The sequence below is a fragment of the Grampus griseus genome (assembly GCF_964374135.1).
Source record: "Grampus griseus genome assembly, chromosome: 8".
NCBI lineage: Eukaryota > Metazoa > Chordata > Mammalia > Artiodactyla > Delphinidae > Grampus > Grampus griseus.
The window spans coordinates 85,221,620-85,243,812 of record NC_139002.1 but is presented as its reverse complement, the minus strand read 5'-3'; the positions used below and the strand labels follow the sequence as shown (position 1 = coordinate 85,243,812).

Sequence of the window (22,193 nt, the reverse complement as noted above, 5' to 3'; positions counted from 1 at the left end):
AGGTAAAGATAAGAATGAAATAAGACTGACCATGTATTGATGATTACTGAAACTGAGTGATTCATAGATCGGTTTAATTATACTAACCTTTGTAACTTTATGTTTGAAATTTCCATAATAAAAAGTTAAGGAAATATTTTATAAAAAGAATAGCTTCCAAATTAGCGGAAGGAAAAACTTATCAATACTGTATGATGCTCTTTATGAGAAGTTTTAAAATGGGCCAAACAAAAGTACAGGGGTACATACACAGGTGGTAAAATTTATAGAAGAAAAGCAAGGAGGTGATTACCATCCAACTCAGACAGTGGTTAGTTCTACAGATTATGAGCTGGATTTACTTTAACACTCAATTTATTTTTGAACTTTCTTGCTTTCTAACGAGTAGCATTTAACACCATAAATTTTCTTCTTTGCCCCACACATTCCTGGCACATCCCCTTGGTTCCAAAATATGATGCTCCACTGTCCTAAGTGAGTTGTCATTTCAGCTTTGGTTTCCTTTTAAAGCCATGAGTTATTTAGAAGTTAGCAGAAGTTATTTAGAAGTTTTAGAAAGAAAAACTTACTTTTATTTATCTCTTTTTTCCTTTCTGCTATTTTTTTATGAAATTACTACATTGTGGTCAGGGAATATGTCTTAACTAATATCTGCATTTTCAAATTTATGGGAATTTTCTGTGTGTTTTTCTTATGTGTATCATATTTCCATATGTGAGTTATATCTCACAAGAAAAAAATGTTCTGAAAGAAGAGATATGGAAAATATACTAAAAATGCTAACAATAAGATTAGTATGGCAATATTAAAAACCAAAATGGGAAATTAAATGTGAAAAAGAGATTTTATTATGATAAAAGGAAATTTAACTGTAGTAAAATTTCAAACACCCAATTACACGGATTCAAAACAACTACACAGTATTAGAAAAACAATAAAACATAGTTGGATACTTTAACACACCCTTTTCAGTAATCAACAGATGAAGCAATCTAAAAACAAATAAGGATAGGGAGGATTTTAAAAAACCTTTTTATTAAAGATTTAAAACATACATAAGACTATACAAACCCTCAGATACCATAACCCAACTGTAACAACCACAAACATTTTGATAAATTTATCTTTCTGTCACCTCTTTTATATTTGCTGGGATAGTTTAAGGCAAATTCCAGACCTATCATATACTTGCAACATGTACATATACATTTTGTTAAATAACCTAATATCATTTATTACATTACACAAAAAATAAAAAGATATAAAGAACTTGAACAATATTACAAATAAAATCTATTAGCACTTGGTACTCATGGGATATTTATAAAAATTGACCATTTACCAAGCTAGTAACAAAATTTCCACAAATTTCATAATGTAGACATTACTTAAGCCATATTCCTTTGACCACTATACAACAGGGCCATAAGTTAGTATTAAAGGAATACCAAAAACAACCAAAAAACCAAAAATCTACTGGGAAACAGGCAAGACCCCACTATTCTTAATAACTCTTGGGTTAAAAGGAAATCAAATGAAACGACAAACCATTTAGAAAGGACAGTGAGAGCATTAAAAATTGAAACCAGAGGAATACAGCCAGAGTGTAGTGAAAAAAAAAAAGGAAACATACAACTTTAATGCCATTCATTAGACAGCAAACAAATAACAAACTAGCCAGAAAGAGAATATTCAACCCAGGGAAGATAGGGAAAAAGAACTGATAAAAGCAGAAATTAAGAAAAAGTGAGTAAAAAATGATAAGAGGAAAAAAAAAAAGAAAAGTACATTGGTTCTTTGAAAGGAACCATTAAATAGGCAAATCTTCCATAGATTGATAAGGAAAAAGATTCAAATAATCAGCTGGAACAAGAAAGAACATACCTACAGAAACAGAGGAGACTACAAACTTATGAGGTAATAGTATATACAACTTTATAACAACAAATTTTAAAATCTAAATGAAAGAGATGATTTTCTAGAAAATATGCCATTCTTAAATTGGCCCAGATAGATCAAACTATCAGGAAAAAACTAGAGAGTTCTAGATATATTCTTAGAAATCCCAATTATATATAATAAGCTTTTTAAAATTTAAACAAATATAAAAACTTTCCTAATTCAATTTGTAAGGTCAGCATATTCCTGAATACAAAACTGAACAAGATTAAGACAAAAAATACGATACATTCACTTCATTTATGAATCTAGGTCTAAAAATCCCAAATAAAATACTAGCAACTTAAATCTTACAGTGGACTAAAGCAATTCATCATGACCAAGCAGAGTTCATGGTAGAAATTTTTAAAAAGAGGTTTAGCATTAAGAAATCAAGTAATAGATGAATGTGGGGGTAAAAGAAAGCAGATTTACCAGAACCAGCTCAAAAAGGCATCTGACAAAATTCAATGCTCACTAACACACCATTGTAAAGCAATTATACCCCAATAAAGATGTTAAAAAAAAAAAAATTCAATGCTCATTGTTAATTTTAAAATAATCTTAAGAACTTCAAAACATAAGGATATCTTCTTAAAGAGTATGGTATACTAGAAACTGACAAATATATTTCATAGTCAAACACTACATATTTTACTAAATATCAAGAAGGAGGCCAGGATGCTTGCTATCATTGCAACTATTAAACAACAGAGGCCTGAGCCAGTAAGATAAGTTACCAAAAAAAAAAAAAAAAAAAAAGAAACATAAATTACCATTATTTTTAGAAGATATAATCATCTACTTAAGAGGGCAAGAGAATCAGGTGGAAAAACTGTTAAAATAGAAGTGCAACAAAAATGCCAAACACATGATGGAGACACAGAAATCAATCATTGCCATATATTATCAGTAACCAATGAGAGAACACTATGGGGAAAATAATATTTAAAATACTAGTAAAACTAGTATTTTTTAGATACTATAATATAGAATATCTATGTGGAAAAAAATGATAAGATATTAAAAGACATAAAATAAGATCTGAATAAGTAGAAAAACACTACATTCCATAAGTGGATGAGAAGACAATATTGTAAAGATTAACAATTCTCCCTTAAAATTAATTTATGAATTCAATGTAATCACAATCAAAATCTCAAAACACTGAAGGGGCTCCTACCGGCCCATTACAGGACAGTTTGAGCATCAGAAATAACGACTGTAACCTGTAAGACAAATTTTTAAAAATTCATGAAAGGCTTCTGGTGCCAAGCAAGATGAAGTTAAGTCCACTAGACCTACTTATTACAAATAAAAACTCTGGACAAAACATAAAATGCAACTACCTGAAGACTCTGCAAAGTTAGTAACTGCAGGCAGACTGGGGAGGGAAGCCCAAACTGAAATAATCTTTATATAGAGGTGTTTCCTCACTTTCCTTCCTCTCTTATCACCTAGCATTGGCTAGAGGGTGGCCCTTATGCAGAACTACACAGGACACAGACAACAAAAACTCCAAGAAAATCTGTCTTTCTGGATAGAGGAGTGGGGAAAGGAGCCCCATGCGAAGTAAGAATGTGGGGGGCCACTGTCATTTCTTTTTTCTTCTCTTTCTCTCTCCCAGCCCTGCCCCAAGGGCAACCCAAGTCACAGAGCTGCAACGCAAAGGCAGTAAACCTGACATCTTAAACCCGAACAGAAGACCTGTCTTTTTGGTGTACCAGAGGCACCTGGATGGGGCATGGGCTCCTATGGCATGAAGAGAGTAGAAAATGCTGTATGTCAATTATATCTCAATAAAGTTGGGGAAAAACATGTAGGAGGATTCCCTGTCCTTTTTTCTCTTCTCTCAGTGTGCTGCCCCAAGGGCAGTCCTAGTTGTACAGAATTGTGTTAAAGCATAAGCAGCTAAAAAAAATCCAAGGAAAATTCCAGATTTCTAGCCAAATGTCTGGGAAAGGGAACCCTGAGAGCTGGGCATGTAGGGAAATTCCCAGGGAAGAGAGAACTGGAGAGTGGTATCCTCTAGTTCTGTGCATGAACCTACACAAATCTTAGTTTCATGCCTAAACTGCACATATGCAGAATATACCCAAACTAGTATAGCAAAGTCTTTGAGATCTAAACTATAACAGTCTACCATCCACCCAAGTTCCAGACTAACTGCTCCGACAGATCCAAAGCACCAGAGCAAAGGCTTTGAAAACTGAACTAACTTCAGACCATCACTCAAAGATGAGACAGAACTTATGGTCTGACTGCCTGCTAAAACAAAACAAATCAACATTCTGCAGAGGATTTTAATAGAACCCAGAGTCTTACAGTATTGTACTCAAAATGTCCAGGATATAATCCAAGACTGCTCAATATATTAAGAACCAGAAAAATGTGACCAAACTTCAAAGGGAAAAGATAATTGGCAGATGCCACTCTAAGGTGACTCAGATGTTAAAATTATCAAAGACTTGAAGGCAGCTATCATAACCATGGCTCCCTGGGGTAAGGTGAACATACTTTTGAAATGAATGGAAATATGTTAAGTTCTCAGCAGAGACATTGGAACTAGAAAAAAGAACCAAAAATAAATTTTAGAATTGAAAAAAATATCTGAAATAAAAAATTCACTGGATAGGCTCAGTAGCAGAATTGAGAAGGCAAAAAAGTCAATGAACTTGAAGACAGACCAATAGAAATTATACAATCTGAAGAACAGAGGGGGAAAAAAGATTGAAAAAGAAATAAACAGAACCTCAGGAACCTGAGTAACAATATAAAAATATTTTACATTTATGTCATTGGAGTCCCATAGGAGAGAGATTGGTGCAGAAAAAAATAACGTCCCCAAACTTCTCTAATTTGGAAAAAGAGATACATTTTATAGATTCAAAAAGCTCAATGAACTCCAAACAGGATAAACCTTATCCAGACAAATAATTACAATCCTGAAAATCAAAGAAAAAGTCTTAAAAATGGAAAACTTCTTTGTGTTGAAAGGAAATGATACCAGAGGGAAACCTGGAACATCAGGAATAAAGGAAGTGCAACAGCAATTATAAATATCTGGGTAAATACAATAGACTATTCTGCTCCTGTTAAGTTATTTAGAATATATATGACTGTTGAAAGCAAAAATTACTTCTCTATCAGGGTTTTCAATATATGTAGAGGTAATATATAGGAGAAATATATATAACATAAGGGCAAGGGTAAAGAGATCTCTATGGTTTTTAGGTTTCTACATTTTAAGTAGCAAAAATATTAACTAAGTGGATTGTAATCACTATGTCAACCACTAAAAACATAATACAAAAGGATACAGCCAAAAAAAAAGAGAGATAAATTTTAAAATAAAATAGTAAAAAAGTTCAAATAATTTTTTTTTTAAAGACAGGAAAGAGGAGACGAACAAAAAAGGGGGGAAACAGAAAACGATAAAATGGAAGATTGAACTATATCAATAATTACATTAAATGTAAATGGTCTAAACATTCTAGCTGAAAGAGAGATTATGAGATTAGAGTTTTTTAAAAAAAGACAAAACTGAACTATATACTGTCTACAAAATACCCACATTAAATATAACGTCACAGATAGGTTAAAGGTAAAGGATGGAAAAAGATATACATGCAATTCATCAAAAGAAACCTGGAGTGGCTACATTGATAACAGACAAAGTAGACTTCAGAATAAAGATTATTACCAAGGAAAAAGAAGGATATTATATACTGATAAAAGGGTCAATTCGCTAAGACTTAACAATCCTAACTGTGTACATATCTAAAAACAGAGGTCAAAATACACAAAGCAATAACAGATAGAAATGAAAAGCAAAACAGACAAATCTACAAGCATACTTGGAAGCTTTGGAAATCCTCTCGCAGTAATTGACAGAACAAGTAAACAGATAACCAGCAAGGAGAAGAATCTGAACAGCACTAACAACCAACTTGATCTAATTGACATTTATACAACAATCCACACAACAGCAGAATACACATTCTTTTAAAGTGCACTGGAACATTTATCAAGATCAACCATATTCTGGGCTATAAAGCTAACCTTAAAATTTTTAAAGAATTGAAATTACACAAAGTAGAAATCAATAAAGGACAGATGTCTGGAAAATTCCCAAATATCTGAATATCTTAAAATATGATTCTAAATAACTCATAGATCAAAAAGAAAGCACCAAGTGGAATTTTTAAAACTTTTAGAACAAAAGAAAATAAAAACAAATAATAAAAATAAAATCTGTGGGATATAGCTAAAGCAGGGCTTAGAGAGAAGTTTGTAACATTAAATGCTTAAAGCAGAAAAGAATAGAGGTCTGAAATCAGCAATTTAGGCTTCTACCATATGAAACTAGAAAAAAAAATACTAGCACATAATAAACCAAAATCAAACAGAAAAAGGAATTAATGAAAATAGCAGAAATCAGTGAAACTGTCAACAAAGGAGAAAAATCGATGAAACTAAAAGCTGGTCTTTTGAAGAGATCAATAAAATTAATAAACTTCTATCCAGACTAACGAAGGTGAAGAGAGAAGATACAAATGACCAACATCAAGACTGTAAGAGTGGGACCCATGTGCTACAACTACTGAGCCTGCGTGCCACAACTACCGAAGCCCGCATACCTAGAGCCCATGCTCCGCAACACAAGAAGCCACTGCAATGAGAAGCCCACACACCGCAGTGAAGAGTAGCCCCCAACTCGCTGCAACTAGAGAAAGCCCACGTGCACCAACAAAGACCCAGTGCAGCCAAAAATAAATAAATAAATAATTTTTTTTAAAAAAAGGCCATATTTTATTTTAAAAAAAAAGACTGTAAGAGTGGGAATCACTACAAGACCTACAGAAATTAAAAAGATAATGAGGAAATGCTACTAACAACTCTATATTCATAAATTTGACAACTTAATGAAATGGACCAATTCCTTCAAAGATACAAAACACAGTCAAGAAGAAACAGACTAGTTGAATAGTTCTGTCAGAGAAATTTAATTCATAGAAAACTCCAGGTCCAGATGGTTTCACTAGCAAATTCAACCAAACATTTGGGGAAGAAACAATACTACCCAATCGCTTGCAGAAAACAGAGAAGAAGGGAATACTCCCCAACTCACTTATGAGGTCAGCAATAACCAGATACCAAAACCAGACAAAGGCATTACAAAAAGAATACTACAGACTAATATTCATTGTGAACACAGATACAAAAAAATTAGAAAACTGAATCCATCAATGTATAAATGAGATAATATATCAGTCAGTGGAGTTTATCCTGAGAATGCAAGGCCACAGATGTATTTAACAATCAATCAATGTAATTCACCATACTGACAGACTACAGAAGAAAACTACATGATCATTTAAATAGATGAAGAAAAAGCATTTGACAAAATTCAACCTCCGTTCATTATAAAAACTGTTGGCAAACTATAAAATATAAGGAACTTCTTTAATGCAATAAAAAAAGGCATCTACAAAAACCTACAGTGAACATCATAGTTAATGGTGAAAGACTGATTTCTTTCTCCCAAAGATCAAGAACATGTTCAGGATGTCCACACTCAGCACTCTTATTAAACATTGTATAGGAAGTCCTGTATATTAAGACAGGAATGAAAAAGGCATTAGACTGGAAAAGAAGAAATAAAACTATCCTTATTTGCAGATGACATCATTTTCTACATAGAAAATCCTACGGAATCTAATTTTTAAAAACCATTTTTTTTTTTGGCCGTGCCACATGGCTTACGGGATCCTAGTTTCCCAACCAGGGATCGAACCTGTGCCCCCTGCAGTGGAATTGTGGAGTCCCAACCACTAGACCGCCAGGGAATTCCCATTTAAAAAGTCTTAAAATAAATCAGTTGTGCGGATTTAAGATCAACGTATAAAAAATAACTATTTTTATAATCTACTAATGCATAATTGGAATCTGAAAATTTTAGAAAGTGTCACTTACAATAAATAGCACCCCAAAAAACTTAGGAATAAATCTAACAAAGCAGGATCTATATGCCAAAAACTACACAAGACTAGTGAGAGAAATCAAATGTGTGCATGAATTAAGGCTCAATATATTGTTAACAGTTTAGTGTTCCTCAAATTGCCACAGATTCAAGGAAATCAAAATCCCAGAAGGATTTTTTTGTAGATACCAACAGCTGACTTGAACATTTAAATGGAAATGGAAAGGAACTAGAATAGGCAAAACAATTTTGAAAAAGAACAAATTTGGAAGACTCACACTGCCTTATTTCATTCAAGATTTACTGTAAAGCTATAGGAATTAAGACAGTGTGGTACTGGTGAAAGCATAAACACATAGATCAATGTTACAGAATTGAGAGTCCAGAAATAGATTCACACAAATATGAATTCATACAATTAATTTTTGACAAAGGTGCAAAAAGCACTCAATGGAGAAAGGACTGTCTTTTCAACAAATGTGTTGGAAAAGCTGGACTTCTATGTGCAAAAAAATTAACTTCAACCCATACCACATATCTTATACCAAAAAAAAAAAAAAAAAAATCAAAAGGGACCCTAGACTTAAATGTAAAATGCAAAATTCTAAAATTCCTAGAAGAAAACAGGAGAAAATTTTTGTGACTATGGGCTAGGCGAAGATTTCTTAGGATACAAAAAGCGCAAATCATAAAAGGAAAATTGGATAAACTAGACCTTGCTGCAATTTAAAACTTCTGCCCTTCAGAAATATGTAAGGGCTGTGGGAATTTAGAGGATATGAGCACTAATTCTGCCAGGAGTAACTTCCATAAAGTGACTTTGAAGATGGTCTTCAAAGATAACTAAGTGTCTGCTGGGCTAAAAAATCAAGAGAAAGGCCTAGGTAGAAAAAAACCTGCCCAAAAGAGCACAATTGTGACAGGGGCTCACAGGTCCAAGGAACAATGAGAAATTCAGTTGTCACGGAAGAGGCGAAGTGGAAAGGGTGGAGCAAGAGTGAAACATGGAAAGGGAGAATTTTTACACATTATAATTTTTTCCCATGGAGCAACAAGAAGCATTTCAAAGCAGAGAAGTAACAATTGGTTTTCCTTTTTTATAAAGTGTGATGACAATGCGGAGGACGGACTGGTGTAGAGACTGATGGGAAGGATTCTAATGAGAAGTCTGTTGCAATAGTCCAAGCAAGAGATGATGAGTTCTCACAGATGAGGAGGCAATGGGGATGGTAAAGGGAGAACTTCAAAGACCTATCAGTAAGGATCAGGTTGATGGTGGTGATTTTTAACTAAAAATGAGATAGTAACTGTTGTCTGGAAGAAACTAGTTCTAGATTCATGTTTTATAACAGAGATTATAAAATGTTTGCTCTAGGAACATAGGAGGGAATATAACAGTAATTGCAAAGAACTCTGAATTGGGGGAATAGAGTGTAAAACCTTACTAGGATTAGCCACATCTCTAATGTTTTGACTCTAACAATGATTTTCCATTATGCTAATTTCCTTGTATAACAAAATGAGAATTCTTTACTAATGTTTTAGCAGAAATTTATGCTGATAGAGTATTTGGGATACCAGCTGTTTCATATTACTCTAGTAGTTAAAAAGGTAGTCTCAAATCTGGAGAGAAGCTGAAAAGTACATCACAAAACAAGGTTTTACTCATAAAGCACCTCTCTATTCATACAAAAGAGGTAGGCAGGGGCTTCCCTGGTGGTGCAGTGGTTAAGAATCCTCCTGCCAATGCAGGGAACACGGGTTCAAGTCCTGGTCTGGGAAGATCCCACATGCCATGGAGCGACTAAGCCCGTGCGCCAGAACTACTAAACCTGCGCTCTAGAGCCCGCGAGCCACAGCTACTGAGGCCACGTGCCACAACTACTGAAGCCTGCACAGGTGTGCTCCGCAACAAAGACAAGCCACTGCAATGAGAAGCCCGTGCAGCGCAACGAAGGGTAGCCCCCTCTCACCGCAACTAGAGAAAAGCCCGTGCGCAGCAATGAAGATCCAATGTAGCCAAAAAATTAATTATTAAAAAAAAAAAAAAAAGGAGGTAGGCAGGAATACAGATTCTAGAACCAGATAAACCTGAGTCTGGATTTCAGCTCTTCCGTTTACTGACTGTATGGACCTGGAAAATTCATTTAGTCTGTTATATCATCTGTATATTGGAGATAACAAAGCACATCTTATAGCATTGCTAATAGTTCCTGGCACAGAGGTGGTAGTTATTTTATTGTTATAAGTATGTTTTTCCTTAGCATGATTTTTTTTTAAAAGCTTTTTTTTTTCAAATTTATTTATTTTATTTGTATTTATTTTTGGCTGTTGGGTCTTCGTTGCTGTGCGCGGGCTTTCTCTAGTTGTGGCGACTGGGGGCTACTCTGCATTGCAGTGTGCAGGCTTTTCATTGTGGTGGCTTCTCTTGTTGTGAAGCACGGGCTCTAGGTGCACGGGCTTCAGTAGTTGTTGCTCGCAGGCTCAGTAGTTGTGGCTCGTGTACTCTTGAGCGCAGGCTCAGTAGTTGTAGCACACGGGCCCAGTTACTCTGCGGCACGTGGGGTCCTCCCGGACCAGGGCTCGAACTCGTGTCTCCTGCATTGGCAGGCGGATTCCTAACCACTGCACCACAGGGAAGCTCAGCATGCTCTTTAAAATAGTAACTTTTATACTACTTGTCAATCATTTACATAAGGCAGTGCTTCTCAAAACAATTCCTTGAAATGTTCCCTTAACTACAGAATAAAGTGAAACACACACCCAAGGATTTGGGCATATACTTTGGAACCAGCACAATTTTTTTTTTTTTTTGCGGTACGCGGGCCTCTCACTGTTGTGGCCGCTCCCGTTGCGGAGCACAGGCTCCGGACGCGTAGGCTCAGCGGCCATGGCTCACGGGCCCAGCCGCTCCGCGGCATGTGGGATCTTCCCGGACCGGGGCACGAACCCATGTCCCCTGCATCGGCAGGCGGACTCTCAACCACTGCGCCACCAGGGAAGCCCCAGCACAAAATTTTTAAAGTTTTAACTTAATTATATTAATCTGCATGCTGCACACAAAATAACCATATTTAACAGTAAAATGTTAATCTTTAGGTAAAATTAGCATACCAAGAAAATATGCCAGTTTATATAACAACATAGCCCTCAATACAATGCCTCATATCCATGAGCCACTTCAAGATGTCTCAGGTTAGAAAAGTCTGGATAGTGCACTATGTAAATTATGTTGCATGTGGTAAAAAGCTGAGAAAAACCAGAACTACTCAGCCTAAAACCCAGAACTTTCCTATAGGCAAGGAACATTTAAAAAACTAAGTCTCCTTATTTAATAAGGAGATACCTACCTATGCATTTTGTCCTGAAAAATGCAGACCTGCTTCAAGCTAAGAAAGCATAAAACTTGGTATAGAGCCAGAAAAATTAAAGTGGAAAGCCATAATTATGAATCTAAATTTTAAAACTTTACCTGTTTTCTTCTTTTTATCAGAAGTGGCATCCGAAGTATTTAAGGTAGTAGAGGTGCTTTTATAAATATCGCGACTGCATACTCCAGGATCATCTTCATCAGAAGAAAGTGAAGATAAATGTTCCGAGTTTTTAAGTTCGTTATCAGCTTTTTCTGACGGACTATTACCCCCAGTTTCAGACACTAAAGGTGTGGGTGTTGCACATGCAGTTTTTGGAAGTGGTGGGGGACAAAATGTACGAACAGTCTGGGTTCCTGGTCGTCTAGTCCTGTTAGGCATTCGTACAGCAAGAGTGGAAAACTGCTGCTTGGGCCCAGATTTCAGAAAATCTAAGAAAGAGGCAATGAATCCGGTTTTGACTTCTGGCTGTTTTTCCTCTACTTCTTTGATCTTCTGTCTCATTTTTTCTTGATGCTGATAACCATCATGGCAGCTTTCCGAGGAAGGGGGAGTATACGGCAAATATATATCTGTTCCCCTTGGATTCTGGCGTTTGCCTTGGGCAGGTCTTTTCAGCTGTTTTTGATTACTGTTGTCTTCCTCTTTAGTTTGCCCTTTTCCTTTAGTTTTCTTCTTCTGAAGGTTAAAATGCATTAAATCTTGGTTTTCCTCTTCAATCTTGACGCTGATTGGCTCCCCAGGTTGGGCCATGGCCAACAGTGCAAGTGTACTCCTAGTCGGGTTCATTGACACACCGTCATCACCCCCTAAAGTGAATTCACTCTCCGATGTAGCACTCTCTCCACTTATACTTCTACTACTAGAAACAAACTCTTGATTTCTGTTATTATTTAATGTACTATCAACAGGTACTTCGCTATCTTCTTCAGGTTCATGATTGGTAGCAGACTGTTTCTTGAATGGGCCAGAACTTTGCTCCTGGACTTCATGACCCGGCCCAACCACTGGTGAAGTTACTTTAGAAACTTTATTTTGACCAGGTGTTTCAATGTGCTGTTGATCAAGAGTCATCTTTGACTGAAGAGTAGGTACTGGTGAAAGGTTTACAGTAACTTGATTTCCATTTAAGGAAATATCATTTATATTCGGTGGCTTTCCTACTGTAGCTGCTATGGAGTTAAAATCTGACGTCACATGCCCGACATCTAATGATTGCTGAAAATGAGATTTAGAATCACCATCTTCAACAGCAGGAATGGTTTCATTTGAAGTTGACTTGGAAAAATCAGAAGGTGTGACCCCACAAGCTGCTGCTGTAGCTGCTAAGATATCATCTACATTTGATAAAATATTTCTTTCATCACTGAGGAGCATTGCCTCTGGGAAACATATTGATCCAAGAGAAACAAAATGATTCTTTGAATCATGTTGATTTGTTTCACTAAAATGGCCCTTTGTTGTTAGATGTTGTTGTAATGGTTTTGAAGACTCAGAGAGGTCCATTTTCATAATTTCAGAATTTTGAGGATGGAGTTGCTGCTGAGAATGATCGCCATTGCTCTGAATAATATGACCATCTATTTGAAGGAAAGGATGTACTATTTGTTGAGGACTTTGAACACGCTGTACTTGTAGAGATGCCTTTACTTGTCCTAAACCGGCCTGTAGTATTGACTGCTGAAGAATTTGTAAATCACAGGCAGAATCTAAAAGGACCTGTGTATTAGGAAGAGATGCCTGATGGCCATGCCCTAAAGCATTATTTGGAATTTGAATCTGAGATGAGGCATTAATTATTTGATCATGCTGCTCCTGGACCTTGGCTTCATGTACCTTCTGTATAAGAGAATGCTGCTGGTTTAGGTCTTTAGTATTCAACCTTATTTGTGGAGTTTGCATTAAATTAGTTGTCTTCTTTATATCAAGGGTTGCTGCATTATTGACTTGGCCAACTTGTTGGTTAAGCTGTGCCACTGAACCAACTATGTTTTCTTCTTTTTTTGACTCCTGTAGAACAATCCCAACAACTTGATCTTCAAGATGGGAATTACTTCTGATTATGCTCTGGGAATATCTGTCATCTGTCTTTGACACCTTATAAGCTGACTCTGGAACATTAATTTCCCCATCAGATAGCCTTTGGGTTGATGACTCAAGAGATACTTGCGGCTGTAATACCTGTAACTCTTGCATTGGAAAATCCTCCTCTTGCTTTGAAGATGTATACACATTTGAGTCAAGTTTTCTTTCAGCGTAAGACTTTGGATCAGGGGAAGGTATGTTATTCTGTAATGTCTGACAATGAGTAGAGGACGCAAAAGACGATGACTGGACAACAGGCAAAAACTTTTGGGACTGGGGAGATGATGACCCTTGAGTCTGAGCATTTTGGGAAGAATGCATAGAAATATAATTCTGAGTTGGGCTAGAATCTGGCATATTCTGAGCCCGAGAGGCAGAAGAATAAGAAAGAGAAGGGGCTGTTAATGTTAGGGACTGCCCTGAAGCATAGCTTTCTGAAGGACTAACAACTGACAAAACTTGTGACTGAGATGAATAACTAACCTGTGTCTGACTAACTGGTGATAAACCCTGAGAGTGACCAGATGAGTAACTCTGAGACTGGCTAACTGAAGATAGATCTCTTGTTTGAGCAGGGTAATTCTCATTTGTAACTGAAGATAATACCTCTTGCTGATCAGAAGAATAATTAAGTGTTGGATTTTCAGAAGTTATAGTCTGAGATGACCCAGAAAAAGTCAATGTTTTATATAAAGATGGCAACTTCTCAACTTTGCTGGACCTATAAACATGTGAATGAACAATAGATGGCACATTATGTGGCTGTACTAAACCATAATTTTGAGACTGACTAACTGATAAAAGGCTTGGTAGCTGCGCTGTAGAATAAATTTGTGCTTGGCCTGATATTACGGAACTCTGGTTATGTAAAGGTTTGGAATAGCTTAGTGTTTGCACAGGAGGAATTATACTTTGAGGTTTGGGGGACTTGGCTGATGTTAGTGGTTGTTTTGTAGAACAGCTTTTTACTTTTGTAGTAGAAGGAGGATACCCTGATGATGGAATTGCAGATGAATAGGACTGAGCAAGTTCCACTGAGACCTGGGATGTCTTCTGTTGCAATCCTCCATTGCTCACCTGAGTAGAATCTCCAATTGGGTTACAGGATAAAGATGACTGCCTGCTTGTTTCCTGAAAATTAACCACACTTGCATTTGATAGATAACTGTGTAAGGAATGCTGTGAACCAGTCAGTTGTGCCTGAATAGACTGAGTACCTGAAGGCCGCTGATGGTGTTTAATAACACTACATTCTCGAAGAAGAGCTCTTTCAATGGAAGCAGTAGAACTAGTAAAGAGAGTTGAACCGTAGGCTTGAGGAGTTTGCTGGGCTCCTCCAAGTGCTGAAGGCAACAAACTAAATTGAGGTTGTAAAAGATGGGGTGCAGACTCTTGAGCTGAGCGGTATGTTGAAGACTGAGGTGGTATGCTGTTACTTATCGCAGAACTGCCCAGGCGCTCAAATGCCAAAGCGGTTGGAACAGTTCCCTGGGAAGTCTTGATTTGCAGCAAAGGATCATGAGGATTTAAAATTCCATTGGATGTAGTGTTAAAAGTTGAATCCTGAAGCACCAAAGGTGAGGTGGTGGCAAAGTTTCTATTGCTGAAGGTGGTGGGATGCTGATAAGCAGGGAGGGCAGAGGGTGGAAGTGCTCCAGTGGTTGGCAAAGGTCCAGTAACAAACAGCTCAGTTGCTGCTGAGGAATGCATACCTATGAAAAGAAAACAAATATGCTCATGCAGTTACAGCACAAACACTTGTATCTGCTTTCATAATACAGACTTAATAAAACTTACATAACCTTCAATCCATCAAAATCTCTTTAAAACTGAAAAGCCTGACAAATTAGTTCTGCACATGAATTTTCAAAAATACATTTCAAAACAGCTAGCTTTCATAAGGCAGGAACAAAATTACAAAGGTATCAGCAATTCATATGTATGATTGTTACAAATATGAGATTATACATATATATAGTCAGATAAGGTCATTTGATAATTAAGAAAACAGTGAAAATGTACATAATCTCTAATGATTAATTTCCCTTGAAATCCCAATGCAAAATACCAATGGACAAACTAAAATGTTCATAACATTAAAATTGAAACTGAACTGCCTACATTTAACATAATAAATCTGAAAATAATAGTGAGATTAATAGTGCAGCTTCTTTTATCAAAATAAATGCATTTTTAAAATTCCTTGCATTTCAAGTTTTGACTTCCTATGAACAACTTCTCATAACAATAGATGCATGCTTATCAAAAGAAGCTGATCAGAAATTAATAAAGCACTGTCAAGAAGAGAGTATTAACATTTCAGGACAGCATTCTTGCCACATACGGCAAAAGTAAAAACATGTTAAACCCATGCAATCCAAAAGTTCCATTTCTAGAAATTTACCCTATGGAAATAAGTGGACACAAAGATTCAAACAAGATATTCATTATAGTTATTGTGAATAACAGGTAGAAACAACCTAAATATCCATCAAGAGGAGACTGGTAAAATAATTATGGCATATCCTAATAATACTGATGCTATAAACATTGCTTAGGTGGATATACAAAAAAAGTTTTGATGTACAAAGATATTAAAGAAGAGTAAATACCAAACTGTTAACTCTTCTCTAAAAAGGGGGACTGTAATTAGGAACTATCACTTTCCATTTTATACACCTTTTTATTGTTTACAGTAAAAAAATTTTATCTTATATTGGAGCACCATTGATTAACAATGTTCTGTTAGTTTCAGGTGTACAACAAAATGATTCAGTTATACATATACATGTAGCTATTCTTTTTGAAATTCTATTCCTATTTAGGTTATTACAGAACACTGAGCAGCGTTCCCTTTGCTGTACAGTAGGTCCTTGTTGGTTATCTATTTTAAATATACCAGTGTGTACATGTCAATCCCAAACTCCCAAGTCTATCCCTCCCCTCTACTCTTCCTCCCTGGTAACCATAAGTTCGTTCTCTAAGTCTGTTTACATATTTTTTAGTGAATTTCCTTTAAAAAAAATTCTTTTTCATTTTGGAAAAATTGGGGAAAAAAGATTCTCTTGCCCTTTTCAAAAATATTCTTCTTTCAACTCTTTCCATTAAATATCAAAAAAGTGGGAATTCCCTGGCGGTCCAGTGGTTAGGACTCGGCGCTTTCACTGCTGGGGCCCAGGTTCAATCCCTGGTCAGGAAACTGAGATCCCACAAGCCTCGCAATGCAGACAGAAAAAGGATTACCATTACAAGGACAGAAAATATCTAGCTACTCTTGAAGGAAAAAACAGCGCTTAGAATTAATGTTTAAAATAATGTAATTATAGAAACTGAGATAGAAAGTCTAACTCAATACATGTAATGTAAAATTATTCCAGGAAGCAAACAACGAAGCTATTGTGTAGTTTTATTTTTTTAATATTTATTTATTTGGCTGCATTAGGTCTTAGTTGCAGCACGCGGGATCTTCGTTGCAGCACATGGGATCTTTTGTTGTGGCGCATGGGCTTCTCTCTAGTTGTGGCCCGTGGGCTCTCTAGTTGCGGCGTGTGGGCTTAGTTGCCCAACCAGGGATTGAACCTGCATCCCCTGTGTTGGAAGGCAGATTCTTAACCACTGGACCACCAGGGAAGTCCCCTATTGTGTTTTTTAATACTGTTTTATTTCACAGTAAAACATTGTTTCTTTGGAAGCAGAAAAAATGTTTCTAAGACATACTGAGAAGCTCTATTAATGGAGTTTATATCAGAATGTAAAATATTATTTCTTATAGCTATTACTTAAAACTATATTCTTTAAAATGAAACCTTAAAAAAAAAACTAACCTTTCTGTCATCCGGCAAAAAATAAAAGTATATACAAACACTTTTGGGGCGGGGAAACAGTTGAAAAATGAAATAAGAAAAATAAAACAGAAAACTACATAATAGGACTTCCCTGGTGGTGCAGTGGTTGAGAATCCGCCTGCCAGTGTAAGGGACATAGGTTCGAGCCCTGGTCTGGGGAAGATACCACATGCCGCAGAGCAACTAAGCCTGTGCGCCGCAACTACTGAAGCCCACACACCTGGAGCCCATGCTCCGCAACAAGAGAAGCCACTGCAATGAGAAGCCCGCGCACTGCAACAAAGAGTAGCCCCTGCTCACTCCAACTAGAGAAAAAGCCCGTGCACAGTAACGAAGACCCAACGCAGCCAAAAATAAAAGTAAATAAATAAATTTTAAAAAGAAAAGTACATAATATATCAACTTGGAATGGCTTTTATTAAAGATTGACTTATTCTGTTCAGTTAAGGATAACTTTACCTAACTCTAATGATGAAATCAGTTCCAAGATTGTTTTTTTTACTATACCACACCTATCCAGCCCAAAGTCACTAAAAGAAATGAAATTTAATCTTTCACCAACCGCCCCCCACAAAAGATAAATATGTGAAGTGATAGCTGTGTTAATTAACCAGATGTGGGGATTCTTTCACAATGTAAATGTATATCAAATCACCACAATGTATACCTTAAACATCTTACAGTTTTATATGTCAATTACACCTCTATAAAGGTGAAATAGGAAAAAAAAATTTAATCTTTCCTCCTCTCAAGTAAACAAGTAACTACTTAAATTGCTAGATAAAAACTTGATATCTAGGATTTATCTTTAACAATTACCTACCTTCTTCAACTTGCTAGTTTTCATCAGAGTGCTAAAACCGAATTTCTGCTAGTAACAATTTCTTGAATTTTGTCCACCTTAAAATAGTGAAAAATTCCAGGTTTTAAAGTTCACTGGAAAATCAATAATTAACATCACTCTCAGCCACACTACTATAATGACAAGATTATCAAAAGTGAAATTTTATCCATATTTTTAAAGGACTTAAAAATTCTGAAAACAAAGTATCACCTGTCTGCCAGGATGGGGCCCTGAATTGTGGTACAAGAGTAGTTCCTGAAGAAGCAGCCTGAGCAGTTCGGGATTCAACAGCAGAGAGAAAATTCATCACTGAAGATTCTTTAGTGTTAGTGCTGGCATTGTTCACACTAGTATCAAATATTCCAGAAAGACCTACATTTGAAGATAAAATGTATCCCAAAGTAAAAATATATGTTAATATAAAATGATATTCCGGATGCTATTTTAAAAAGGAATCTCTGACATTTGAGGCCAGAAGTTCTACAACCCTAAACTGTTTTATTATGAATAGCAACAAACATTAATTTGCTCAAGCATAATTATAATTTAAAATCTACAGAGATGCATGAAAAAGAGATCTCCCTACTAATTATACAGATATTCCCTAGCAGTAAAAGACAAAGCTTTTAATCTCATTTTCATTTTAACACTTCCCATGAGACTGTTATGTTCCATATACTTTCATAACCCAACATGTGAAAATTGATTTTTCTTCTTATTCACTAAATGTACCCAGATTTGTGGTATATTTCATAAGAGAATTTTTACCGGTTGGGTGAGGTGTGGCAGCATATCCAGGAAGCTGATGAGAGGCTGCAAAAGTCTGTCTCTGAAGGAGATCTGTTTCAGAGTGAGAAGGATGTCCTTCTTCATAGCTTAAACTAGAGGATGATAAAAATAAATGACAAAAAACACAGAGCTCAAACCAGATGATCAAAAGATTTCTAGGAGAGCAATTATCAAAAGTAGCATAAGTCTTTGACTAAATTCCTGACCTACAGATCAAGAGATCAAACACAGTCTGACAATACTGTCAAAATGCGGGGGAACATATTGAAGATACACTGGGAAGAAAAATAATACACAGTATTTTTCTTAGTTCAACTTTACCTACAACAAAGTCCTTTTACTGGAAGAGGTAGCATGGTACATTGGGAAGAGCAATATCCTGGAAAACAGGAGAGCTGAATTCACTGTCCAAGTGCTACTACTGGCTTACCATGTGATTTCAATAAGTGACTCTATTACTGTTGGACTTATTTCCTCACCTGTATGAATAAGGGACCCAGACAGGATAATCTCTAAAGTCCCTCTAATTCTAACAGTCTCTGGAATATAGTAGACAGTTCAAATGAATTGAAAATTAACACTATTTCCCAATAACTCTCCTAGAAAATTTCAAGCTTATACATCTTGAGAGTAATTCAGAACAAGATATTTTTCTCCCCTTGATTTTTATTCTGAATATTTTAAACCCACAGAAAAACTGAAACAGTACAATGAATAACCTGTATACCCATCACTTAAGTTTCAACAACTGTTAACATTTTGTTATATTTGTTTTATCTTTATACACAGACATATATACTCCTTTCTTTTAATCTACTTGAAAATAACTTGTGGACATCATGAAACTATATCCTTAAATAATTCAGTTGCATCTCCTAGGAATAGGACATTCAGCTGTATAACCAAGTATAATTATTAGACTTGAAGAAATTCAACACTGTCACTATAACATGTAATACAGAGGTCACATTCCAATTTTCCTCAATTGTTGTCAAAATGTTTGATATTTTAAAGCTTTCTGCAGGATTCAATCAAAATTCAACAATTACATTTGGTTATGTCTCTTTACATTTAGAACAGTGCCTCCACTCTGCCTCTAATGCCAAACCCCTTTTGCCTTGACTCCATGGACATGGACTTTTTATTTTGAGGAGTCAGTTGAATGTCAGTTGAAGTCAGTTGAATGTACGCTATCCCAAATTCTGGATTTGTCTGATTGCTACTTCATGAGAAATACATAATGATGCTTTGTAATTCTTATTGCACTCATGAGGACACACATAATGTCAGTCTGTCTCACTGGTGATGCTAAACTTGAAGTGGTTAAGGTACTGTCAGATCTCTCAATGTAGTTATTTCTTCTCTTTGAAATAAGTATGCAATTGTGAGGTGTTACTTAAGACAGTGTCAGTATCTTGTCCCAAGAGCTAATGGTTTCAAACACCCTGCATTCATGATCTTCATTTCAATTATTGCACTGAAGATTAGAAACAGTAGTGTTCTAATTACACTACCTTCCATATTTAAAAGTTAGCATTCTTCTATAAAATAAAAATTAACTTTTTTCCCCTTTTCTCTCTCTCTTATCTATATACGTACTTAAATATAATATATAAAATATATACTAATGTTTTTTAATGTATATACGTTGTGCTTAAAAAAATATCATCGTAGACTCTTCATATTTAATTTATAGTGTCCCTTCAATCTTGTTTCCTTTTGACATATCCTCCTTGGTGCTCAGACACATTCTTACCTCCTAGCACAAGATGCTTCAGGTTCACCTTGTTTTTTTAACCCTGTACCACACCTGAAATCAACCATTTCCACTAGGGGTTTTTTAGTGGGCAGTGGCATTTTGAAACCAAGATCTGGGTGTCAGGTGTATTCAATGCCTGAGGTGTCACTGCTTCTAGGCCCTTTAAGTGGACAAAGCTAGGAAATACATGTCTTTTTAAAAACGTGAGTTCATAATGACAACTCTAACTCAAATCTAATGTAGTATTCCTCACCTTCCTCCATTTCACATGTATTTCCCTTTTCCTACAGTCAGAATCCCAGTTCACAACTATTGATACATCAACATATTTACTCATTAGTTCTATCCGAAAATACTGTAACACAACCTCTTTCAAAAACAAAACCACCAAGTAAAGTATTTCTTCACAGTACTTTCTGTCTCAAGATCATGTCCCATTAAGTATATACAGTTAGAATACTGATTCGAAAGTTAAGTAAATGATTGTTTTAGTTTGAAGATTCAATTTTAGGATTAATTTTAAATCTATTTTAAACTTTATAAATCACCTTATTAAGGTGTAAGTTACATACAGTAAAGTGCACCCATTTTAAGTGTACAGTTCAATGTGTACACATTTTTCCATAAATGTACACACCAGTATAACCATAATCCCAACCAACTTGCAGAACATTTCCATCACAACAGAAGGCTTCTCATGCCCCTTTGCAGTCAATATCTTTTTCATATCACCCCTGGCCCCAGACAACCACTGAGAAACCTAATGTTATGAAAATTTAGGCTTGCTTGTCCTAGAATTTCATATAAATGGAATCATACAGTCTGTACTCTTTTGTGTCTGGCTTTTTTTCGTTTCAGCATAATGTTTCTGAGATACAACCATACTGTTGCATACATAAGTAGGTCATTCCTTTTCATTGAATTATATGAATTTATCACAATTATGTTTATCCATTCACTTACTGATGAACATTTGGATTGTTTGTAGTTAGAGGCTACTATGAATAAATGTACTACGAACATTTTGTATATGAGTCTTCTGTGGACATATACTTTCATTTCTCTAAGTTAAATATCTAGGAATGAATTACTGGGTGATAAGGTAGGTGCACGTACCATTTTACATCAGCATCAGTAATTAATCAACATTCCGTTTTTGCTTTACATCCTCGTCACCACACGATCTTTTCAGTCTTCTTAATTTTAGCTATTCTAGGTAGGTTAAGTGGTATCTCACTGTGGTTTAATTTGCATTTCCCTAATAACCAATGACGAGGAGCATCTTCGTATATGCTTATAGACTATTCTTGTAACTTCTTTTGTGAAGTTTGTTCAAAGATTTTGCCCTTTAAAAAAAATTGGGTTGTTAGCCATCTTACTGGGTTGTAAAAAGTTTTTAAAATACAGTCTGGGACTTCCCTGGTGGGGCACTGGTTAAGAATCCTCCTGTTAATGCAGGGGACATGGGTTCAATCCCTGGTCCGGGAATATTCCACATGCCGCGGAGCAACTAAGGCCATGCGCCACGACTACTAAGCCTGTGCTCTAGAGTCCGTGCGCCACAACTACTGAAGCCCGC

General features: G+C 35.9%; 1 protein-coding gene across 3 annotated transcripts in view; it reads right to left on the bottom strand.

Moving 5' to 3' along the window:
* The window catches only part of QSER1 (glutamine and serine rich 1), a gene marked incomplete at its 5' end in the record, with an annotated part of 77,910 nt that overhangs the window by 26,010 nt on the left and 29,707 nt on the right, over positions 1–22,193 (bottom strand). For 2 of the 3 annotated variants that reach the window (XM_082659412.1, XM_082659413.1), the window contains 4 exons: positions 11,394–15,089; positions 18,277–18,438; positions 18,835–18,947; positions 21,731–21,840. In XM_082659412.1, the coding sequence (XP_082515538.1) occupies positions 11,394–15,089; positions 18,277–18,373 (3,793 nt within the window). Of the gene's footprint in view, positions 1–11,393; positions 15,090–18,276; positions 18,439–18,834; positions 18,948–21,730; positions 21,841–22,193 lie in introns of those variants that run through there. The other variant, XM_082659414.1, reaches the window with a different exon arrangement.